Source organism: Patella vulgata, chromosome 8 (assembly GCF_932274485.2).
Source record: "Patella vulgata chromosome 8, xgPatVulg1.2, whole genome shotgun sequence".
NCBI classification, from domain to species: domain Eukaryota; kingdom Metazoa; phylum Mollusca; class Gastropoda; family Patellidae; genus Patella; species Patella vulgata.
In genome coordinates, this window is record NC_065886.2 from 47,449,240 (window position 1) to 47,476,677 (window position 27,438).

At 35.3% G+C, this 27,438-nt stretch overlaps 1 protein-coding gene across 5 annotated transcripts in view; it reads left to right on the forward strand.

Annotated features, from left to right (window-relative positions):
* LOC126829621 (roundabout homolog 1) overlaps window positions 1-27,438 on the forward strand; it is a 174,950-nt gene that overhangs the window by 35,735 nt on the left and 111,777 nt on the right. For all 5 annotated transcript variants that reach the window (XM_050559568.1, XM_050559570.1, XM_050559569.1 and 2 more), the window contains exons 3-7: window positions 6,439-6,750; window positions 15,230-15,505; window positions 17,695-17,833; window positions 21,803-21,930; window positions 24,980-25,104. In XM_050559568.1, coding sequence (XP_050415525.1) covers window positions 6,439-6,750; window positions 15,230-15,505; window positions 17,695-17,833; window positions 21,803-21,930; window positions 24,980-25,104 — 980 coding nt within the window. The remainder of the gene's footprint in view (window positions 1-6,438; window positions 6,751-15,229; window positions 15,506-17,694; window positions 17,834-21,802; window positions 21,931-24,979; window positions 25,105-27,438) is intronic.

Genomic DNA, 27,438 nt, shown 5'->3' on the forward strand with positions numbered 1-27,438 from the left:
TATACAATGTATACACCTACCTTGATTAACTAATTAATCTGTCATGATTGACTGACTTAATCCTTTGTCGGACAAATCATCAATCTAATCTTAAACAGAAGTCATTGCTTCCCCTTTGTCAGACTATTCATCAATCCAATAAAAGTGATTATAATTTTAATCCACGTGTTTACATTAATCGTATTGATGTGAGCCGACAGCATCTATAAACTAGTCATGAAAGATGTCACATATCGTAAGAGTACATGTACAATGTACATGTACAGTTGTATATACATGTAACACCCTAAATCAATGGACAGTCATTTTGTCTGCGATATCTTTTACGTCTGTTAAGACTCCATATATAAATTCTCATCCACAGTGGCACTTTCCCGTAATCTTGAGCGCTGCACGAAAATTGCTGCTTACTAAGTCTGCTTACTATATGAAGCTATGTGCTTTGAGTCACGTGCGCCATATGCTGAAATTAGCTATGCCTTTTTATGAGTGATTTAACTATCAATGTAATTTTAAAATACTGACTTATGAAGAAGGGAATGGTGTTTTGTCATCACCTCAAGTATTATTATTTCGAAGGCCATTCTTTCATTTGCTGCCGTATAAACCAAGACATGTAATTTTGGAGGAATATTACTGGCTAGCAGGTACGGATCAGCAAACTTTCATTCTATCGTATTACGAAAACACGTAATTTTGGAGCAATATTTCTGACAAACATTTGAATACCATAACCATACGGGAATTAAATATGAAAAATAGTAAGGTGTTCCTATTTCTATTACTCACGGATTTGAATATTTTGACATTTTATAAAGAAAAAACGATATTCTGAAATCACAAACTATTCTTATTTCGGAAGTTCCACGTTCATTTGCTGCCGTATAAATGTAAACATGTAATTTTGAAGGAATATTACGGTTGTGAATTTGATGCCGAAGCAGGATCGGCAAGCTTTCATTCAATGTATTACGAAAATGCTTAATTTTGTAGGAAAGTTACTGATATAAATTTGAATGCCGTACGGGAATTAAATGTGAAAAATAGCAAGGTTCACCAATTTTTATTACGTACAGGATTTGAATATATTGTTGATGTGTGATTTTTAATTGTGGTATGTATTGAATACCGTACAGGAATTAAATATGAAAAATAGCGAGGTTCATCTATTTTTATTACGTATAGGATTTGAATATTTTGTCGACATGTGATTTTTAATTGTGGCATGAATACTTCTGCTTAAATAACGATAAGAGTTATGCCCCTTTATTTTCGGTAAAATGTCCAACAAGAAAAATTTTGGAATCCCATCACTGGTCCATACATCCTTTGTGGACGCTCTAGAGCCTAAAGTTAATATCCGATTTGACTTTTAAGTTTATACACAGTGTATCGATGACATTGAAAGTTGATTACGGTTTGGATAAGTTTATTAATGTCTAATTAATAGTTTATATAACATTTCAGGCCTAAAGAAAGACCTGCAATGATCAGATTTAGCTCTTACATAATGTATGTTTAATATTCAATTACTTTAAATTGATGCACGATGTTTAAGGTCATGAGAGGAGGTATTACGATTTCCGTTAGTTACTGCCAGTTACATGTACATGTACATGTATGCCCCTTGATCACTTTTAAAAATCTTGAGGACGCTCTAGAGGCTAAAGTTAATATCCGATTGACTTTAAATGTATACACAGTGTTTAAGGTCATGAGAAGAAGAAGCCTATTAATTTTCAACGATTTCTGATAATTACTGCCAGAGTTATGGCCCTTGATGACTTTGAAAAATCTTGTTGACGTTCTAGACACTAACGTTAACATCCGATTAATAATGAAAAATATACGCATCTTGTAAATTAGTGCAACTAAGAAGCCTATTGAATTTCAGTACTTTCCAATAATTACTTCTAGAGTTATTGCCCTTGTTAAACTTTGTTGAACCGTATGAACGCTCCAATCTGCATGAAATTTATATGCATCATTTAAATTAGTAAAATGAAGAAGCCTACATGTTCATGTACATGTATTGTATTGCAGCAATTTCCAATAATTACTTCTCGAGTTATGGGCCTTGTTTCACTTCAAAGTGAAGGCTCAAACGACAAGTCATCATCCGATCTGTATGAAATTTATATGCATTATTTAACTTAGTATATTACTTTCAGAGTTAAGGCCCTTGTTTCAGTTTGTAGCACCTTCGTAAACAAATTATAATCTGATTTCTATGAAATTGTTTTGTAAATGCCCCACGTTAACTACTTGTAGCCTATAAAAGATTAATATGCGACAACCCTTGTTGGCCGCTCGGATGATTTAGCTGCTGTGGGCGTATGTTGGGTTGCCAGGCAACAAGTTTTTCAGAATCGATGTAAAGCATTGGGACAATGAGAGGATAAACCCTGCCGCTATCATTTTTCCTTATTCTGGTATAACAACTGCTTGATATAAGTACCCCTGATTTTAGAAAAGGACATTATTACACAGAATATACATGTAGAATACTTTTTTTTCTTCATGTTTTCACAAGTATAAGTTTAAAAAATAACTTGGTGCAAAATTAATAATCTCAGTCAGTCATAAGTCATCTGGAGATTCAATAAAGCTTCATATCAGTGATGACCTACTCTGTTTTTTCCATTAACTGTACATGCAACTCATGGTTCAGTGATGTTGTAAGCTTCAAGCAATGTCCAGACTTCCTTCATAGCCATTCAAATTACATGTTGTGCTCTGCTAAACTTTTCATTGAGATACATGTAACCCACTGTCTAATTTTACAGTTCAACTTGTTCTTATAGGAGCTTTTATGTGTCCCTTTTGACATCGTTTTCTGTCATGTGCAGTGACTGGTCTTTTTTGTCCCCCTGCCTTTCGAAGAAAGCAGGGGACTATTAAAATGGGTTGGTCGGTCTGTCTGTCTGACTGTCCGTCCGTCACACTTTTTGGGACACAAAAACTCTCCTAATTGAGCTAGAATGTTCAAACTTGGTGTAGGTGTTTAGTAGGTTGATGCCTCGAAGGTGAGCATTTTCTGCTTAAGCAATTCGATTGGTTGCCGTTTTGGGACACGATAACTTTAGTTCTAATTAAGTGAGAGTGATGAAACTTGAAACTTGGTGTATAGTTTCATTACATCAATGCCTTGACTAAGTTTGATAATGAGAATTTTCTGCTCAGGGTAAGTAGAGCGATAAGCAATTTGATTGGCCGAGACTTTGGAACACAATAACTCTCCTTCGAATTGAGCTAAAACGTTCAAACTTGGTATAGGTGTTTATTAGGTAAATGCCTTGATGGAGTTCGAGGATGACCATTTTCTGCTTAGGGTAAGCAGAGATAAGCAAATTTGATGCTTTGGGACACAATAACTTAATTTCTAATTAAGTGAGAGTGATGAAATTTGGTATATAGTTTTATTACATCAATAACTTGGCTACATATAAGTTCGATAATGAGCATTTTCTGATCGGGGTAAGCAGAAAGATAAGCAATTTGATTGGTCAAGACTTTGGAACACAATAACTCTCCTTCTAATTGAGCTTGTATGTTCACACTTGGTGTAGGTGTTTATTAGGTGAATGCCTCGATGGAGTTTGAAGATGAGAATTTTCTGCTTAGGGTAAGCAGAGATAAGCAATTTGGTTGGTTGATGCTTTGGGACACGATAACTTTAGTTCTAATTAAGTGCGAGTGAGGACACTTGGTGTATAGTTTCATCACATCAATAACTTGACTAAGTTCGATAATGAGCATTTTCTGCTCAGGGTAAGCAGAGTGATAAGCAGTTTGATTGGTCTAGACTTTGGAACACAATAACTCCCCTTCTAATTGAGATAGAATGTTTAAAGTAGCTAAGTCCGTAAGTCAATATCATCCAAAATCTTCGACATTGAAAACACGATTTTTTTTGCAATTTAAATCAGCATTGGTGTTGTGATCTTACATGGAAAAGATGGGCTTCTGATATCCAATAATTAAGACAAAATAAACATTTTACCATTGGTACACGAATCGTGTACCATAATGCGTTTCAGCGCCATTTGTAACAAGGTGCTCAAAGAATGAGGCAAGACATATTCCACAAGTCATGTCAAACGGTGATATCATATTCTTATTTGGAGAGCATGTGCAATAAATAATATCGGTGTTGACTGGAATAACCAGACGCTAAAAACTAACTTGCTGTTGACACTTCTGGCGTACAGTATTTCGCCGAACATAACAGAAGACAGTTCACAGTAAAACGGACACGATTGAATGTAAAACAGTTTATATAAATTCATATTACATTATTAAATGTGTTGCGACTCATTTGTGCCAATTTCTAGGTCCAAAATATTAGCGATTTAGCTCCTTTAAACTTGGTGTAGGTGTTCATTAGGTGAATGCCTTGATGGAGTTCGATGATAAACATTGTATGCAGAGATACATGTAAGCAATCTGATTGGTTGATGCTTTGGGGCACGATAACTTTAGTTTTAATTAAAGATACATTATGTAAGATTTACATGTAGATAAAGAACTAGCCATTCTTGCTATAATAGTTCGAAAGTAGATGATGTAAAATGAATAATTTGAAAATTTCATTCAAATTACTCTATTGCAATGCAAGCGAAGATATTAGCCTTTGAAGGTTTGATAGACGTGTGCAATAATTTCAACAACTGTACAGGTTGATCGAAGCTAAGTCTTGGTCCTCCATATTTAATTAAATCAAAGTATCGCTGAACCATTCTAATCTATTTAATATCGAGAAATCTGATGCCATCGAGAGTTGATTAAGGCCTGGATCATATAATTACTGTCTAATTAATACTTTAGAAAACATTTCAGGCCTAAAGAAAGACCTGCAATAGGCAGATTTAGCTCTTGCATAATGCATGTTTAAGTGAGAGTGATGGAACTCTGAGTATAGATTCATTATACATGTATCATTACCTTGATTAAGTTTGATGATGAAGACTTCTGCTTAGACTAAGGAGCAATAAGAAATTTGATTGGTCAAGACTTTGGAAAATAACAACTCTGCTTTTAATTGAGGTAGAATGTTTAAACTTGATGTAGATGTTCATTAGGTGAATATCTTGACTGAGTTCAATGATTAATATTTCGAGCTAAAGCTAAGCAGAGCTTGGTCGATGCTTTGGGACAAGATACATGTACATGTAACTTTGATTCTATCTGATAGAGAGTGATGAAACTTAGTGTATAGTTGCTAATCAGCTTCAATGCTTGATACTTTTAAAACAATAAATGTGCTATTACATGTAATTAATATGTGTCATCTATTTATTTTCTGATTTCGGGGGGGGGGGGGGGGAGGATATCTGCCTCCCTGTTGCCTTGCTGCTCACAGAAACTTACAGGCCATTATAATAATTATATATTATTGGGTGAAAATGCCCTTGTACAAATAGCTTGAATTGCTTAAAATGTAACTATATCTGCTAAGTGAAAGGTTAACGGCCAATACCAGAAGTTGATATTGTGGACCCTCTAGCAGTTAAAGTTATTGTCCGATTGATTTGAAATTAATACTCAAACAGCTAAATTTATCATCGTTACCAGTACATGTTTTATATAATAAATGTTAGCATCTTGACGAACGAGAAGCCAATCAAATTTTAATTATTTCTGATAATTACTTAATGAGTTGTTACTCCTGATCAGTTTTATTTAATGTCTTTTAAAAATGCTAACATTACCTATACATATACATGTATGCGACAACTCCTGTGAACTTCCTGGATGACATAGCTGCTATGGGCTTACATGTACATGTAGGTTCGGTTGCTTGGCGACCTATCTTTACATCATGCAAAATAATGCAATAATTAATTTAAAAAATAATTTTGCTTCTCAGTGGTTATATTACTTTTTATACGCCTCTTGAAAATGTGGTCTTATATTGTCATCATCCGTCGCAACCATCCATAATTTAAGCGGGTATAACGAAAGGTCACAGAATACTGAAAATTGAAAAGGTTCATCCTCTCATAACCCCAGTGCTTCACAAACGTTTGAAACAAATCTGGCAAAAGTGTAAATCTACCTCAGGTTCACAAGGTGTTTTGGCAAAAGGGGGGGGGGGGATAAGTCTGTAAAGCACACTTGCAGAATGCAATTATCGATAGGGTTCATCCTCTCGTGACTCCAATGCTTCACCCACATTGAAATATCTGTTGCCTACTATTTCTAATGAACAATCTACAGACTGCGTATATTGATTTTACAAATTTAGATATACAGTGTACATGTACTTTATTATTTTATATGTAAATGTATGTAAGTAAAATGATTAAAACTGTTGAATTTCTGCTAATTCTGATATTACCTTCCAGAGCTGTTGCCTTCATCACTTTGTAAAATCTTATTCAAGCTACATGTAACAACAAACATATCATTAAATGTGTATTTGAAATCTATTTGCAGTTTGGGCATCAAATCCTGAAATAATTGAGCATCCACAAGACGACTATGTTGCAAAAAATGAACCTGCAACTTTAAACTGCAAAGCTGAAGGAGACCCAACACCCAAAATTACTTGGTATCTAAATGGAAAACCTGTAATAACTTCTCCAGAAAACCCTTCCTCACATCGTATGCTTCTTCCAAGTGGACAGTTATTCTTTTTACGCATCATCCACAATAAAAATTCTAAACCTGATGTTGGAGTCTATTATTGTAATGCCACAAATATTCATGGTTCAGCAATAAGTCGAAATGCAACTTTAGAAATAGCTGGTGAGTAATACTTGTACATACATGTATATACAGATTCATGTCTTCATCCCTAGGATTGTTAAGCTAGTCTTAAATAATTGCCCCAATCAGCCAAACGATGTATACATAAACAACCTACATGTTAGCATTTTGTGATTTTACCAAAAGAATGTGTGAATATTTGGCTAATCATCAGGAACTCATCAAAATTGTAATCAAAGCCAAGAAATCATTTTACAAGGCCATCTGATGTCTTTTTAAGCCCCAGACTGCCAGTTACTGTGTTTAAAATTTTTGGATCCGAAAACACTAAACCACCACGAAAAAAAACCCCACTGCGAAATTAGGATTAATTCGCTAGGAATCTACCACTATTTTTATATGCCCACATTGAAATGTGGTTGTATATTGTGGTCGCCCCCGTGAAATTAGGATTAATTCGCTAGGAATCTAACACTATTTTTATACGCCCACATTGAAATGTGGTCGTATATTGTCGTCGCCCCCGTCCGTCCGTCCATTTTTATATGCCCACATTGAAATGTAGTTGTATATTGTGGTCGCCCCCGTGAAATTAGGATTAATTCGCTAGGAATCTAACACTATTTTTATACGCCCACATTGAAATGTGGTCGTATATTGTCGTCGCCCCCGTCCGTCTGTCCAGCATCCACAATTGCTTGTGGACGCTCTAGAGGCTAAAGTTACATGTAATATCCGATTGACTTTAAATTTATACACAGTGTTTAATTAAGGTCATGAGACGAAGAAGCCTATTGATTTTCAACGATTTGCGATAATTACTGCCAGAGTTCTGACCCTTGATCTCTTCGAAAAATATTTGTGGACGCTCTAAAGGCTAAAGTTAACATCCGATTGACTTAAGATTTATACACAGTATTTATAAGGTTCGCACACTCCTTGAAACTCCTTGAAACTCCTTGAAAATCCTGGAAAAATGAAAATGTGATTTCCAGTACTGGAAAATCCTGGAAAAACAAGATTACTCCTTGAAACTCCTGGAAAATTAACATTTGTGATTTCGTGTGTTAGCTAACCTGTTTTTTCCATGAGACTCACGAATTCGCGGCCCTTCTACGGCGCGGGAGGAAATTTCTCATGAACAATGGTCATATGCCAATGCTACTTTTACTTCCGTTTCATAAATCGACTTCATGATTGGTTGAAATTGACCGGAAACTTTTAATTCCGGTAATTTGTGATTATTATTGTTTGGAATAAATAAATTACATTGTAATGGTAGCATGGTGCATGAGCGTACATGTACCTGATAAAATAGAGACCTGTACAAGGTTCTTTCCATTACAATCATTTTTCCCCCATACATGTAGCTAGTAGTCCTAAACATCTATGCGATTTTGACAATTCTCCCACGAAGAGAAAACATTTCACGCCATGTGTCTTTAGCGTGAAATCGGAAGCCGTTGACTGACATTCAGCCGACTTATAATCTGCGATTTTGGATTACTTTTTCATCTCATTATATTACTAGCAATAGTATTATAATAATTTGATATCGATCTCAATACATGTACATGCAGATAATCTGACTCAAAAGTTATCGGAATATAAGCGCAATTATCGTTTATCGTTTAGCTGGCTAATATTAGAGGATTTCAGTTTTATAATTGTTACGAGCGATTCTATACCCCTAATGACCAGGGATCTTAATTGGCTGTTTTTTGTCGGCTTTAGCCGATTGATCTTTAATCTAGCGGATTAGTAAAACAGCCACTAAATTATCACAAATCAATCTACTTTTGGCCGATTTACAAAGAATTAATTATCAGGCCGATTGGTAAAACAATCAATCTACTTTGGGCCAATTACAAAGAGTTAATTATTACTCGACGTTTAAGAAACTCATCAAAGAGTGAATTATGCAATTACTGTCGTGAATAGAGTATGCATAAACCAACATGTTTGTTGTTGAAAAGACGTCTATTCGTTAGGCCTACCCGTGGCCGGTTCATTTCAAAATGGATTAAGAACCCTGCTTATGATGTCACTCCGATATGACTGAAAACCACTTATTTGGAGTTTTTGGGTAGCATTTTATGTATATTTTCACAAAATCTTTAAAAAAAATTATTTCTGTCATTAAAAATATTGATCCGAAACCGAAAAATAATTTCTATCTGATGTACACAGCAAAAATTGAGTTCATAAGAATGATGAATGAAAATGAAGTTATTTGATGAAATGAAAAAGAATCTCCCAGTCTCCTGTTTTTTCATTGCTGGTCTGGGGGTTGACACATCTGCTATGTATTTTAAGATATAAAATTGAATGTAGTCATCGATTGTTTCTTCAAAAGTTCATGAATTCGTCGCCGTAAATGGACTAGTCTTCGGTATTACGTCAATCTAATTTTGATGAGATCCTTTATTTCTTTGAGTCAGGGAAACAATGTTCTTCAAGCGTAAAAAAAAAAAAGATACATTATGATGTAGAATTCTAGCTATACATGTAACTCCTGGAAAACTCCTGGAATTTTAAGTGTTCTGAGTTGTGCACACCCAGATTTAAGGTCATGTGATTTTCAATGATTTCTGATAATTACTACCAGAGTTATGGCCCTAGAGACCAAAGTTATCATCTGATTGACTTTAGATTGATAAACAGAGTTTAAGGTCTTGAGACGAACAAGTATATTGATTTTCAAAGAATTTTGATAACTTGAACAGCTAAATTCATGATATTAAATGTTTCATATACATGTACTAAACGTTAGCATGTTGCAGAACTAAAAGCCAAACAAATTCTAATGATTTTCTGATAATTACTTAATGAGTTGTTACTTTTAATCAGATTTGAGTGTATTATAAATGTTTCATTACCGACAATAAAAAAAATGTGCGACAATAAAAATAATATGCGACGACTCTTGTTGACTTCTCGGACGACTTAGCTGCTGTGGGCGTATGTTTTGTTGCCTGGCAATCTATCTTTTTAAATGGAAAACACTGAATTCGGTGTGATTCGGTGTAATTTCACACCAGGAATGATTGGAATTTGTGAGCCTTTCATTGGCTTTTCTCGCGGCTTTTATACAGTGGCAGGTTATAGATTGTTGTTTCTCAAATTATTAGAAAATGTTGACATTTATCGATAGCCGACCATTTTTGTGCTGGACGGTATCCACGCTAGGAAATAGTTAATGTTTCATCAACATTTTAGTAGTGTAGTTATTTCTCAAAGTATTTCAAATATTTGTATTTACCGATGGGTATTAAGGTGATTTTACATAATTTATAAGTTCTACATTCCTACGGACAGAGAGCATCTTAGCACATTTCCCCTGAACGAAAGTTTGAATATTTTATAATCAGTAATAGATCTAATGTACATGTACACATACACATAAAGTACCGTAACTGTTTTGCTGAAATTAAGGAAATCTTTATCTGTTTACTTGTATTATATCCAAGGAGTACTGCACCACATTGTGTTATGTATTCTACTAATAAGTAGTTTATTTCATTTTAGAGTCAAAATCAATTACAGTATAGGTTACACCTTTTAAAAATAGAAAATCCAAGTAAAGGACGATAAAACCCCCACACTCGAATAAAAGGAGGGCGGAAGATTCCCTAATACTGTGCAGGCAAGTCTGGATCTCAGTGATACATGTACATCCGAGGATAAGCAGGAACCGATCCATGAAAAATATCAAAAAATACATGTATATTGGCAAAGACCTCTATGGTACATGTAAGAATATACATCTTAATCCCATAAACTCATTGGCAGTTATAGATTTGGCAGGTTTCTGATCATGTGACGTTTTCTCCACCATTTCAATGTGAATTACATGTACATGTATGATGCCTCAAAATGTTTGATGCGAATTGTTTATATAAATAAAGAGTGTAATGTTAGGGTGCTCCACTGTAAATAAATATCTTTAACTTACTTTGTCACATTTATAGTCATTAAATAAACCACGGTGTCATCCCAAACTTAGGCTGCCTGTCTACAGCTACATGTAGCTCCGCCTGAGAACAGGCCCTAAGCTAATTACCCGACATTTTAATTCCTACATCGATGATTTTAATCGAAAACACTGAGTATGCTTTTAGTAATTTTTAGAAGTATTTATTTCTCTTCTATTGTCATATTGAATGAAATTAAATATGTTTATTTAGCCGCTGTGTGTATGAAAGATGTCAAACTAATCAAAGCCGAATCACAAAATAGTCCTCTAATTATTCAATATGGCGGCGCCCATGAAACATATAATTTCACAGAGGCGGTTTTGTTTGCGAAGACAAATTTAGGAGTACCTAACCTTGTTTTGAAAGATAAACAGATTGAAACTCTAAAGACAGTTTACAATGGCAAAGAATGTATTGCAATATTACCCACTAGCACATATTACATGTATATACCGCTTTTAACGTACTTGTAGTGGCAGAAGTTGACATTTTGCCAACGACATGTGTTTACATAATACATGTGCTTGATCGGGTTATTTTTACTCTGTTGTGAACACAAAGCAGTGGTCCAGTCGATAAGTCCCGCCCCAAAATGATCACATGAGCTTTTTAAATGGAGGCTAAATAGGGCAGTGATCATAATCTCGAAGTATGACGTAGATGGATCGCTGCATGCAGTTTGCCACGGTGTGGTACATGTATGTAACAAGATCTAACCATTTAAACATCAATAAAAAAATAACCCACAAGCAGTCTTTACATCCAGGCATTTTTTGAGTGCAAAATAGGTTATGTGCCCTTGGTTTGAAATTAGACCGACTTAGCCAGTCTATAGACGGTACTCTGTCCAAACAAGCCGGAATAATCAAAACTATTTTCTATGAAACTTTACAGAAAGGTCAATAAATCTAATTTCATAACTTATTCGTTAGGCTACTTAAAAATTATTTTGTGAGAACCTTGCAAAAGGAAAATACAACTACATGTAGCATTCTATTCTTGCTTAACGAAGGAACTTCGTAGAAATTTTGATTTTACTAAACCAAAAGATTCCACTCCTAATGATATAGTTAATAAGAAAGCAAATTAAAAAACAAAACAAACATTATTTTCTAAAGCTGCTGTAACAACCAAAAATCTTAATATTATAGTTATTCAGAATCATTAACAATAGATTTTTTACGGCTTTACTAGTTGATAGATCTTTTAAAAAATTTCACATTACGATGGCTACTTATAGCCCATTAGAATATACATGTACTCTGGATTATGCATGCGATCCGTATCTGCTCTTTAATCACTTGGCAATTTGACATTATAGTGTGAAGGTAATATTCACAGAATTCCACTGCGATCCACCACAATTTGGCACACTAGAGATTAACGGTCTGCTTAGACTCAGCGAATCACGGTGGAATGCCACTGTTCGCAGAAAAGAGGTCCAAACTTAACATTTAACCAAAAACTTGCTTCTCAACACGACAAAGTCAACAAAAACATGAGCCATCACCCATCCGCATCAGCATACAATTCCATGGCAGTTCTTCCTACTAGATCAGACGGGTATGGTGGACATTAATAATTGCTTTAATAATATTATTTGTAAAATATCATGGGGTTGAGTGTGCTTATGGTTACTTACGATTTGATAATACATTTACAGTGCGTAAAGTTGAGGATAACTTAAATAAGGCAATTTTACAATGATCTTTCATTTTGAGGTCGATACCAGAACTAAATAATCCATAAAAAAAAAATTGCCCAAGGTACATGTAGATCACGGTGGATTTTTTTCTTGGGGTACGATGTACGGGTACGGGACAATTCGTCCCCGGACAACTTGTCCCCTGGCAACTCGTTCCCGAACAATTCATCCCTAGGACTATTCGTCCCCGGATAATTAGTCCCCTAGGACTATTTGTCCCCCTGATAATTTGTCCCCAAAGACAATTCGTCCCAGGACAATTCGTTCCCTAGGTCTATTCATCCCCTAATTATGATCAACAGCTAATTCTAAAGAAATTGAAGAAGTTGAAACTAACTGATGTCTAGTCTACATTGTTTTATCATACATAATAATGCATATTGATTACATGTATAAGTCAAGTGCAGTATTAACAATGGACAATACCCATAGTGAAGGGATAAATAGATTCTCTAACTCACAAAAGGTGTCACTGATCATAGCTGATTACTACATGCATATCAATTAGCCCGAAAAAACTTCATGAACCATTAAGTTAAGGCCTAGATTTAATACTAAATGTAAAACGATGTAAAACTAGCATCAATACTCTGATTTAGGATAAAAAGTAAAGATTAATTCAGTTTTTGATAAGGGAACTACCATTATTGCTTCTGTGAGTGTATGTTTTGTTGCCTGGCAACCTACATATATCTCTAGCTTGTAGACCATCTAGAAGTTACAATTTTATCCGATTTTAAAAGCCATTTAAATATATCACTGTTTCACCATAATGACACATAATGACAGTTGAATTTGAATCCTGCGAAAATTGGCCCGAAACTACCTGACAAAAATGGCTGCTCCCCATACGCAAATTGTATAAAAGTATGTACAGGTAATACCAAGGTTGTCGACCCTTTAGAGTTCCTGGATTTTGGTCTCTGATTGTACGAAAAATCGTTTTTTTTTTAAAAAACATGTTCTATGGCCATCTTTTGCAAAATGTTGGCGTATCTTGCATGAAAACCACTTGTTTAGCTTGTGGAAACGCTAGAGGTCACAATTTGTATCCGATTTTGATGCAACTTAAAATGTATGTTTACAACCCAAAAATCTTGGTGTACATGTACATGTATATCAGACCATGACTTCCTATTATATGGACCTTTAATTAGCGTAAATTAGTTTGTCGGCTCACTATTTGTTTGTGACGAAACATGAAATATAGGTTTATCTCGAGAAGATCTCAGTATATCAGACCATGACTTCCTATTATATGGACCTTTAATTAGCGTAAATTAGTTTGTCGGCTCACTATTTGTTTGTGACGAAACATGAAATATAGGTTTATCTCGAGAAGATCTCAGTTCCTCTCGATATTGGCATGTATCAGATCGAAATTTCTTGGATTATGGCCCCTGGTTGTATAATAAATCCCGTTTTTAGCTTGTGGACACACTAGAGGTCACAATTTTCATCTGATTTTGATGAAACGTGAAATGCATGGTTATAACCCAAAGATCTTGGTTCCTTTGGATATTTGTGCATATCGGATCTCAACTTCTTGAATTATTCCCCCGGATTGTACTATAAATCACGTTTTTAGCTTGTGGTCCCTCTAGAAGTCAGAGTTATTATCGGATTTAAAAAAAACAGTCGTATATATCATCGTTGCACCATAATGGCGGTCGATTTGAAATTCGTGAATATTGGACCAAAACTGCCGGACAAAATGGCCGCCCCTCGTACACAAATAGTGTAAATATATGGTATATAAAGGTTGTGGGCACTCTAAAGGCAACAATTTTGATCCGATTTTGATGAATCTTGAAATACATGTTTATAAGCCAAAGATCTTGGTTCCTTTCGATATTCGCACATATCGGATTGTAACTTCCTGAATTATTGCCCTTGATTGTATGGAAAATCATGCTTTTAGCTTGTGGTCCCTCTAGAGGTCACTATTGTTATCCGATTTAAAGATACATTTGAATGTATCACCGTTACACCCTAATGATGGTTGAGTTCCAATTTTTTGAAAATCTGACCAATACTAGCTGCCCCTTGTACGCAAATAATGTAAAAGGATGTAAATACCAAGGTTGTGGACTCTCTAGAAGTCACAATTTTTATGTATGATCAATGTATGATCCAGTTATTATTTTAATACCTGGAATTCACACGGACGGAGCGTGAAAGATACGCGATTCGCAAACCATGCCGAGATCGTCTTCATTCACCAAGTGCGTATTTTACTGAACCTAGTATGAATTATCAGCAAGCTTGTTTTGTTTTTTTACCGGATTATCAAAATCACCGTTAAATGTGCTAATTACTCGGATTATGAACCACATATGGCCGAATCGTACTAAGGTATGACTGTTGTTGTAGCCGACACTTCTTTATTAACAAGTAATAATTAACTCGTTGTAATATTAGACAAAAAAAGACAAGTAGATTGATTTATGATACCATGTGGCCGATTCATTGTTTTATCAATCGGCTAGATTAAACATCAATCGGCTAAATCCCACAATTAACCCTGACTGATATTCAACAGTTGGACTCAAGAATTCTCCGAGATTTTTTTTTTTTTTAAGAAAATTTTTTACACGAATCCTTATAGATTCGCAGCGTAAGCTCTTGCAAGAATCCTTGCGCGAATCAGATTCGGAGATTCGCGTGAATTTCTAGCCCTGTCTGTTCCTGGTCCATATAATAATAAATGTAATATATTCCTATCGTACTTGTAATTTTGTAACAGGTTAGAGTTGAAATTCTTTTACAAACTTTAAACCATTAAAAGTGTTATAATGCAGCCCTTGTTACATGTACAAGTTTCTTTTCTTTCCAGTCTTAAGAGATGAATTTAGGGAAGAACCTACAGATGTTACTGTGGCAACTGGAAAAACGGCAACCTTTAACTGTAAACCACCAAAAGGTGAACCTGAACCAGATATATTGTGGCATAAAAATTATGATCCTATTCAAGACGATGGTCGGTTAACTGTTACCAATGGTAATTTGATCATTCAGTCAGTTCAGGTATCCGATGTTGGAGAGTATACCTGCTTAGCAATAAATAAGGGTGGGGAAAAGGAAAGTCAGCCTGCCAAACTGACTGTTTTAGGTAAGTTAATTTATAATAAATTTAATTTTGATTAATAATTCAGACCAGGGATCGATTACTATTTACAAATGATAAAAAAGGTTAAAATCTTGTCTTATACACATGTTCAGTTCTACTGTAGATTACCATCTGAAAGAAAATCTAGAATCATCACAAAGTCTGGTTTTTGCTACTGTCCAGTTTAATGCATATTAGTTGCTCTGTTTATAAGCCTTTAGTTTATTGAGTTGATTTCAGAAATGAAATGGGGGTTAAACTTCTACCTTTCTACTTCAACTAGGCTAAAGAAGACAGGCATACACCATGTAGTGTGTTATGAGGGAAATTTTGCCTGGACAATTCAGATCTCGAATTCAAACTGTCAAGGGTTCTTTTACATGCATACCAATATTGGACCTTGTTTTTTTTGTCCTATCTGCCAGGCTCTGTTCTGCACAACTGACAAGGGGGAACCACACCAGAAAATCCTGATGAACTTCTCAGCCAACACTCCAACACTGATGTGGAGTAGAGGTTGAATCACCATATTTTACTGTTGTTCCAAGCTGATTACATGTAGATAATTGGAAGCAATGTATAAGACAAACGAAAGTATCTAATATTGTGCTGATGGCAGTGTCTGTCATTTACCGAAAGTATCTAATATTGTGCCGATGGCAGTATCTATTGCGTAACGAATGTATCTAATATTCTGCTGATGCACATCAAAAAGTGGCCCATATTATGAATTAATGTAAAATAATTCATTATTAAATGTAGGACTAACTTAGGTAATATTCAAGGTTTAATCTGGGTTCATGTGAACCTGTTTTTATACGCCTACATGGAAATGTGGTGAAGTGTTGCCACCACCTCCGGACACCCAGCCTTCGTCAACGTTTTTTTTTATGAACACTACAGACTTCATTTATTATCTGATCTTTTTGAAATTTATATATGTTTTATGTTTACATTAGTGAGATGAATTTATACAATTTCTGTGAATTAGTTAATGTCCTTGTTTCAATTTTTAGAAGTATTATCATCCAATCTAGATTAAATTTATATGCATTATTTAGATTAGTAAATCGAAGAAGCCTATTGAATTTCAGCAATTTCTGTTGGTAATTTCTTGAGTTATGGTCCTTGTTTCACTTTGTTGAACTTTGTGACCACTCTAAAATAAAGACAGAAATTTATATTTTTTGACCTCACTTAACTATTTTTTAAAACATTTCCCAACTTTACCTAACTGACTTGTTTTGACCTCACCAAAACATTATTTGCTACTTTTCCTACCTTGATCCTGTTACTTTAGTTGACCACTGTTACCTTTTTTTGACTTCACTGACATGTACCTATTTATGGGAACATTTCATTAGAAATCGCACGATAAAAATGATTTTCCTACCCAAATTTAGATTTTAACAACCATGCGTCAGATAAAGTCTTCTTGTCTATGATTATACATTTTTTGTACAGCAATAACTCCCTGTTGTGAAAACACCCCAATTAACGAATACATTAAAATGTGGTTGTATATTGTCGTCCCCCGTCAGTCCGTTGTCCACAATTGCTTGTGATAGGATTTCCAAACTTTTCTAGTCTGACATTTTTTCTCGAAAATAAAGGGGCATAACTCTGGAGGGGAAAGTTAATATCCGATTGTCCGATTGACTTTAAATTTATACACAGCGTCTAAGGTCATGAGACGAAGGATATCTTAGTCATTTTAACCATTTTTGATGATTTCTGAAAGAGTTATGACCCTTGATCACTGACACTTTGAAATATTTCGTAGCAGCTCTTGAGGCTTAAGTTAATATCTGGTTGACTTTAAACTTTGCACAGTGTTTAAGGTCATATGAAGAATCTTATGCATTTTCAATGATTTCCGATAATTACTGCAAGAGTTATGACCCTTTGAAATGTGTTCTTGATGCTCTAGAAGCTAAAGTTAATATAAATTAAGTTCATGAGTCAAACAATCGAAACAAATTCTAATGATTTCTGGTAATTACTTAATCGGTTGACATATTAAGATTTTCATTTGTTGTTAGTGTTCTCATTACTGACAAAAGAAAAAATATGTGACAAGCTTTGTTGACTGCCCGGACGACTTAGCTACTGTGGGCGTTTCGTTGCCTGGTAACCTATCTTTCACCTCACAGTCTCAGTTGATTAACACACTGTTGGATTTAAATTTACAGAAAAGCCAAAATTTAGCCATATGCCAAGTGACGAAGTTGCAAATGAACAAGATATAGTGGAATTAAAGTGTCAGGCAACAGGAGATCCAAAACCAACACTAGAATGGAGAAAGGAGGATGGTAGAATACCATATGGAAGGTAATCTTTATTTTCATGCTTTCACATTTATTTGTGGACACTCGTAGTCTTCAGGTCACAATTTATATACGATTTTGATGAAACTTAAAGAGCACACAAAAAATCGATGACCGTATAAAAGTGGTACCTAGCATATGAAATTGAAGCCAGTATTCGCTACACTTTACACAAATTTTACACCAATTTCACACAAATTTTACACCAATTTCACACAAATTTTACACCAATTTCACACAAATTTTATTACAATTATTAGATATATTATCGGTTTCCTCCCACTGCTATAGACCCCTATGCGCAATCGAATTATTGAAATAGAATTAAAAAATTAAACCATACACTGTATGTTAGTCCCGAAATGACCTAGTTTGTGTCGAGGAGTGGAGGTTAAACCCCATCTCTCTCTCTCTCTCTGGATATATTATCATTTTAGTGTCAGACACTCTAAAATACTTCTCTGTTTGATTAGTATATATCTTCACAGGGACTACACATAAGATATTCACAAATTTTTATACGCCCACATTAAAATGTGGCCGTATATTGTGGTCGCCTCCGTCCGTCCATCGATCCAGCGTCCAGAATTGCTTGTGGATGCTCTAGAGGCTAAAGTTAATATCCGATTGACTTTAAATTTATACACAGTGTTTAAGATCATCAGACGAAGAAGCCTATTGATTTCAATGATTTTCAATAATTACTGCCAGAGTTATGGCCCTCGATGACTTTGAAAATTCTTGTGGATGCTTAATAGCCGATTGATTTTATATTTATACACTGTGTTTACGCCTATATATAATTGTTCGATTGACTTTAGATTGATACACAGAGTTTTAGATCTTGAGACCTTATTGATTTTCAAAGCTAAATCTATGATATTACATGGAGATGTTTTGTATACTAAATGTTAGCATGGGCCAAACAAATTCTAATGATTTTCTGATAATTACTTAATGAGTTGTAACTCTTAATCAGATTTTAGTGTATTAGAAATGTTTCATTACCGACAAAAGTAAAAATATGCGACAACTCTTGTTGACTGCCCTGACGATTTAGCTGCTGTGGGCGTATGTTTTGTTGCCTGGCAACCTATCTTTATTATACCTCCATATTTTCTTGTGGGTGTATTATATCGATTTTCCAGGAAAAAAGCACATTTACTTGGTCGATCAGTCTGATTTTAAGACTTATGTTGTCTGTCAGTTATAGATACAAAGTTAATGATTGTTAAAAATGTGAGACTTACAACTTTTGAAAAAGTAATTAATGAATTAAAAAGTAGAACAGAAATGTATGATATTAAATATAAAGCGGTATACAAAGAATTAAAAACAAGAACTGCAAATGAAATAGTAACACTTGCTATAAAAAAACTTTGTGGCATAGATTATTTTATCAACTGACCCAAAGCTGTGTGTGGAAGGAGTTGTCAAAAGGAATGCTGTTGCAAACAAACGATATCACCAATTAAACAACGACGTGACTTGTCATCTATGACATCACTGCCATCACCATTGAAAGAACTGGTGGCAGTGATGTAAAAGTAGCCGGCCACGCGTTGTGTAAGTGGTGACATACTTTATGTTTCCAACGCAACAGCATTCCACATGCTAGTTCCACATTCAGCTTGGAAGTCAGTTGATAACATAATCTATGTCATCAGGGCTTCTTAGCAAGTATTTAATTTACAGCCATGTCCCCACCACCTTCAACCATGTTGCCACCAGACAGGAATGAAGTTTTTAGCCACATGTTTGCTACACTGTTACAACCTTTTTATACGCCCACATGAAATGTTTGTCCGTCCGTCGGTTCGGCGTCCACAATTGCTTGTGGACGCTCTGTAGGCTAAAGTTAATATCCGATTGAGTTGAAATTTATACACAGTGTTTAAGGTCATGAGACGAAGAAGTCTATTCATTTTCATGAATTTTCGATAATTACTGCCAGAATTATGGCTCTTGATCACTTTGAAAAAACTTGTGGACGCTCTAGATACAACTGGGGCTGAAGCGCATTATGGTACACGATTCGTGTACCAATGGTAAAATGTTTATTTTGTCTTAAATATTGGATATCAGAAGCCCATCTTTTCCCGGTAAGATCACAACATGAATGTTGATTTAATTTGACAAATAAATTGTGTTTTCAATGTTGAAGATTTTGGATGATATTGAGTTAGAGACTTAGCTACTTTAATATAAGGATCGGACTTTAAGCAAAAAGCGTTAATAAAGTATGTAATATTAAGGTTGTGGACCCTCTAGAGGTCAAATTTTTATCAGATTTTGAAACTTTAAAATATATTTTTATATATCAAAGATCTCGGTTCCTGTAGATATTCACGCATATTGGACCTAAGCTTCCTGGATTATGACTGTTGATTGTACAAAAAATCACTGCTTGTTTTTGAGCTTGTTCTCTGTCCATCTCTAGTAAAATGTGGGCATATTTTTACATATTTCAACTACTTGGTGGCCAATATCAATAGTGGCTTCTGGAGTGGAAAATGATTTCAACATAAAAGTTATTTTCTATAGTTTTCAAATTCAATCTGGTTGATTTTCACTGTTCTCAATTCAACAGAATTGGCTGAGCAGATCAAGTCAGCTACTCCGAAAATATCTAAGGTTTTATCAAGTCCATGTAATCCCCCACAGAAATCTTAGCGAATCTTATTTTTCCCTTCTCGGCATAATTATTATATTTTCGTAAAATATTACATTTCACTGTTCCATTGGCGTGAAGAGTCAAACTTTGTGGACATATATTGTCGTTTTTCCTGCTCCGACTGGGATAATGAGAGAAATTTTGCTGGACAGCGGCCTACTTTTATGTATGGAATTACAATTGCCAAGGGATCTTTAATGTGCACGCCAATGTGTACACAGGACATTGTTTTTTTTCCCATCCGAATGACCATACGTTGTCCCTTGCCAGGCCCTCGATTATGAACCACTGACAAGGAGGAACCATGTCGGAAAATCCTGATGGCCAAATAGTTAGAACTGGCGTGGTTTTGATTTCCCGGTTGTACGTGACAAGGTTTAGGGTCGCTGTCCAACCTTGTGGGTTTTCTCTTAGTCCTTTGGTTTCCTCCCACTGGCACTGCTAAAGAACCCAACGGGATTTATTGAAATAAGAATTAAACATGTTAGTCCTGAAATGACCTAGTTTGTGTCAAGTCAACCTTAAACCCCTCCCCCCGCCCCCCCGTAAAGAATCATATTGAATTTCAACAATTTCCATTAGTTAGTTATGGCCCTTGCTTCACTTTGTAGAGCCTTGTGCTTGAATTACAAAAATTATCATTTCGGGCTCCCACAGATCGAGTAAAAATGTAAATAACAATAAACCAGGGATTATCTGTTAATTAATCTTTTGTTTTATTAAATGACAAACCTTGATCATTATTTTAACATGTAGCAAGAACATGTCTCTTGTAGGTTTGTATTGTCGGTTTTGTTTTGTGTGTTGTGATGTTTTCCTGCACTTACTATTTGATACTGGTTGAATAGACTACTTTGTCACAATCATCTAGCATCTATTTTCTATTGCTTCCATATTGCTAAAACATTAATTTTAGACAGAGTTACATTCCCTGAAGTAATTTGCTTAAGATGAAAATAATTCATGGATTTTCTTTACAAAAAGGTATAAATATTATTGAATGCACAACAAAACTAGGCACTAGTATTAGGGTGGGTATTAAATGACCCATTTAGTGAATTTATATGAGAGATTGAGTCATGGAATTTTTGTTCCAATAGCGAGTTTCGGTGATGGCCTAATTTTCATCAATGCATAAATGTTAGATTAGCACTTAAAACACATATTTTTTTAAAAGGTCACTCCTAGGCTAGTCATGACAATTCCCTTGAGTGGCTGCTGAATATTGTCTGTAATTACTTATATTAAAAATTGTATCGTAAACCTTGCAGCTTTCAAGTATGTTTATTACAATTTTAGAGCTAGACAGTTAAATGATGGAACATTAAGAATAGAGAAAGTTGAAGCAAGCGATGATGGAACATATGTTTGTGTTGCTGAAAATGATGCTGGAACTGTAGAAGCTGTAGGAAAATTAATTGTCAACAGTAAGCTCACCTAACATACTCTTAGATAAATATTCCCCTACTGGTATTATAGGAGAAGCTCCTATCGATATTAAGGGACTTTCATTCCTCCTAGATCATTATCCAAGTTTTCCATTCCGATAAGCTGCAGTTGAGACAAAGCTGCTGTGTGGGTGAATTTCATCGCTTTGAGTGGCCATCTTATTAAATTGATCATGAGTGACATTATATAACTTGATGCTGTGTACCATTCAGTAAACTTTTTATGTTGTCAACTTATTATGAACACCTGGTAATATTGTGACAGGTATTGTAGTTGCCACATAGAACATACTGTATGAACTTGTTGATAATTGAAAACTGTTTCCAAGTTAAAACCAGAATTCACACAATAATCAGTCCAACGGAACACTGTTATTATGTCTGCCTAAATATAATATACCAAAAAGTTAACAACTATCATGTGAAAGTGTAACAAAGTATAAGTTTTGTTAGCAGTAACTGACCTATAACATTAATTACAACCCTACTTATTTTACACACTTCATATACCATACCTAAAATGACCAGCCAGTTGTATAGACATATTTTTATATGCCCACATGGAAATGTGGACTTATATTGCTGTCGCCCCCGTCTGTCTGTCGGTCCCTCAGTCCGTCCGTCGTCCACAATTTCTTGTGAACGCTCTAACGCCAAAAGTTATCATACAATTGTTTTAAAATTGATATATGTTGTTTACACTAGTGAGATGAAGAAGCCTGTTTAATTTCCGTTTATTACATCTAGAGTTATGGCCCTTGTTTCACTTTGTTGAACCTTGTGTGTGAACGCTCTAATGCCAAAAGTTAACATCCTATCTTTGAAATTTTTATGCAATATTTAAATTAGGGATATGAAGAAGCCTATTGAATTTTAGTAATTTCCGTGTATTACTTCTAGAGTTATGGCCCTTGTTTCACTTTGTTTAACCATGTGAACGCTCTAACGCGAAAAGTTATCATCAGATCTTTGTTAAATTTATATGCATTAAATAAATTAGTGAAACGAAGAAACATATTGAATTTCAGCAATTTCCGTTTATTATGTCTAGAGTTATAGCCCTTATTCAAACGAAGAAGCCTGTGAATTTCAGCAATTTCCATTAATTACTTCTAGAGTTATGGCCCTTGTTTCACTTTGTTGCACCTTTGTTGCACATCAAAAGTTTTCTGCCGATCTGTATGAAATTGATATGTGTCATTTAAATTAGTAAAAAGAAGAATCCTATTGAATTCAGCAATTTGCGTTTATTACTTCTAGAGTTATGGGTTAGGGTGTGTGTGTGTGTGTGGATGGCCGAATGGCTAGCATGTGCGCGCTGTACCACAAGGCCTGTCATTGAGTCAACTGGCGTGGTTTCTAATCCCCAGTTGTATGTGACAAGGAGTAGGGTCGCCTGTCCAACCTCGTGGGTTTTCTCTGGGTCCTCCAGTTTCCTCCCACTGCTAAAGACCCCTACGCGCAAATGGATTATTGAAATAAAAATTAAACCATATGTTAGTCCCAAAATGACCTAGTTTGTGTCGAGTGGACGTTTAAAGCCCATCTCTCTCTCTCTCTCTCTCTCTCTCTCTAGAGTTATGGCCCTTGTGAACGCTCTAACATCTAAAGTTGCCGATGCCGATCTGTATGAAATTTATATGTGTCATTTAAAAATAAGAATCCTATTGAATTTCAGAAATTCCCGTTTATTACATGTACGTCTAGAGTCATGGCCCATGTTTCACTTGTTGTACCTTGTGAACACTCTTAACACCAAAAGTTATCAGCCGATCTGTATGAAATTTATATGCATCATTTAGATTAGTGAAACCATGAAGCCTATTTAATTTCAGCAATTTACAATAATTACTTCTCGAGTTAAGGCCCTTGTTTCTCTTTGTTCAACCTTGTTAATGCTCGATTGATGAAAGTTATCATCAGATATGTATGTAATTTATATGCATCATTTAAATTTGTGAAGCGGAGGTCTTGAATTTCAGCAATTTCCGTCAATTATTTCGTCTAGAGTTATGGCCCTTGCTTTACTTTGTGAATCTTGTTTAAGTTTGAATGACAAAAGTTATCATCCGATTTGTATGAAATTTATATCAAATTTCAAAATTTTCTGTAAATTACTTCAAGAGTTAGGTCCTTGTTTCAGTTTGTAGAACCTTGTGAACCCTCAAATGACAAAAATTATATTCTGATCTATATGAAATAAATGTGCAACAACCCTTGTCGACCGCTTGGACGATTTAACTGTTGTGGGCTTATGTTTCGTTGCCTGGCAACCTATCTTAATTAAAACACAGAGCCTATACTGTGTTTTCAATACTATGACAGTGTTTTTGGTAATATCTGTGTTTAATCAAAATGCTAGTCATACTCTATACATGTACATGTTTTTTCGAGTACTGACCTTACATTTGATTTACATGTATAGTGTTAATTTATATTCATGATGTCTATTGATTTTAATCTATCTATATATATATTTGTGACTGTTGTCTGTCTGTTCGGGGTTGGCGGCTACACTAGGTCTGCCCCGAGTCTGAAATTTGGGGTATAGGGGTAGCTCGGACCGGGGAGTAACAGGCCAGGTGGCGTTAGTCTACCACTTCCCGTTTCGGAGTTATGACCCCCGAGCGAAGCCGGGTATCCTGCTAGTTTCTAATAATTACAGTCACTCATGATCATTTTGAAAAACATTGAGGACACTCTAAATTTATCAAGTTATTATAATTTATAAGTAGTATTTTATATAACCCTTTGGCACCTGGTACATGTAAATACTGATTACTCCAATTCCCTGAAAAATTTAGCAAAACATGATCAATTTTCTAGCTCATTTTCAAACCAACTGCTCACAAGACCGCCGCAAACTGACTAAGTTACATAACAAGAATATGGTCATTAAACAGTAAACAGCTGTTGTTGTGATTCGGGCAGTTTAAGATATTAGAAGAAGCAGTAGTTTCAGGCAGTCCAGGTGCTAAAGGGGTCATTGAAATTTGTGTTGATATACATACATGTACATATGTTATAGCACACCCCTCATTTCAAGTGAGACCAGAGAATCAAGTTGTAGGACGTGGTAGAACAGTTACATTACAATGTGTTGTAACAGGAAACCCAACCCCCACTGTATTTTGGAGTAAAGGTACAGAACAGGTAAATATATAAGTTTTGTACTTCTATCAAATTTCTAAAGTATAAGCTTACGACTTTCATCCATCCACAATTTGTTTATAATCCAAATTAATAACCATTGTCCAGGGATGTGCCCAGAAAAATCTTCATGCCGGGCGGTAATCTTCGGCAGAAAATTACCGTTTTTTCCGATCGAAAATGCGCAATTTCATGAGTGACTCCCAGCTGTCAAAATTCACAACGGCGTCATAGTATTTAGCGAAATTGCCGTAGAACACAAATAAGAACTACGGGATCTTAAGCCGTGGTAATTTATTTAAGAATATGACAACGGAATTTGCCGATGTTGACACTAAAACCGCTCTTGTATACCTTCATAATCCAGGGCATATTCTAAAATAGGAATTTATTGTTTTGTTTCTTTCCTGAGTTCTTGTGACTGCATTTTTCTATCAAAAACACAAGTCGGCATTCATTCAGTCGTAGTGGTACCATGGAACGTATACGGTCCATTGTCGTGCGGTTACTCAGCTAGTTGGCAGTCAAGTAGCACTAGCAGCCAATTTTATAACAATGAATTTTACACCGTCTTTGCCACTCGGCAAATCTCGCAAGATTCCGGTACCCTACATCTAACCTCGGCTGTATGATAGTAATTGATATGTACCTACACTACGTGTCTGGAGTTTGAGACTAGAAACACCGAACACCGTGGAAAAACACTCTATTTCACGGTGGAATCTCGGAGAATCGCTAGCGAAACGGCAGCTTGCCAAATCACCGCGAAATAGGGTGTTTCACGGTGAATTATAGTGTTTCGCGGTGGAACACGGTGAATCGCTTGAGTGCCGATATCATCCCGATGTAAGCATGTTGACGGAAAATGTAATTTATTTAAGTTGAATACAAGATATGTTAACCGTTGGCGAGGCAGCTACGGTCGTATTTTTTTATTTCTAACACACTGTACATGTATAACGTGGTGCCACCGTGTACGGCGTATGTAAACAATGAATAACTTACAACGTATCATTTCATCTTATTGGCTGCTACCAAATCCAAACTTTGAATTATATACGATGAGATTTTACACACTACTTCATTACTCGCAGCTTTAGTTAAACTAAATCCATAAAGCACAACGCCATAAATCACTTCCGCAATGTGGTTAACCGTTAGTCACGTGGTCTGAAACGCGCGAAAACATGAGATGTTGGGTTCGACACGGGGACTATATTCTTAGCAAATCTTGACTGTCACCGGTACATAATAACAATGTATTATGACGCATTAAAACAATATGGGTGGGAAGGGGTACTGTGACAATATACATCTACTGGGTGCCCCTCATTTCATTTCGGTAGAAGCGGATATTAAATAAAGCCATTTCACACAGACGCGTACATGGCATATATTTATACAATGGCCACACGTGTGTTAATTCTCGTCATCACCCCGTTATAATTTACTTATTTTGAGTACACTTCTGAATGATTCCATTCCTTCGTACGTTCAACTTCCCGATTTTCTACTGCATATACATATCAGCAGCTCAAAAGCTATACTAGACGGTGTAAGCGCAAGTTTCGTGATTGAACCTGCATCGATATTGCATAATAAATCCATAACCGACAATTAAAGAGATGTTTTGGGTAGCATTTTATTCTTTTGGTTCCATTGTCATGATTTTTATTGAAAATCGAAAGTAAGTTAATCATGTAATACAAATGTACAACGTATACAAATCATAATATTTTACAGTCAAAATTAAATAATCATACAATATATTCTTTTGGTTCCATTGACATGATTTTTATTGAAAATCGAAATTAGGTTAAACATGTACATGTAATACATATGCACAATGTATACAAATCATAATATTTTACAGTCAAAATTTAATAATCATACATGCACTAAAAGTGAATTCATTTTTTATTGCAGTTAGTACATGTATTTACTCACATAAAGTCTTGACACTTGGTAAACAATGTATTCAAATCCATCGCAAACACCTTTTTTTTCTTCTTTTTAAAAAATATTTTGTCTACACACACACATAAAATGTTTGTTTTTTTCTATTTAAAAATTTTTTTGTCTATACACACATAAAATTCATTTTCGTCTTAGAAATTCGTTAATCTTTACGACCACGCGCTCTTGCCAGGCATGTTTTTCTTGCACTTGAGGATAATGATGTAAAACATATCTTACGACGAATGATTTCCGTCGTGTATCGAGTTCTAGCTTATTGCATCTACCCCCACCGAAATACGAATATTTCTGCCGTAAGTTGTCGGGTCCGGTCAGTTCCGGAAAAAGTCTTTGTACTATTTTAGTTGCGAAATGGCCGGC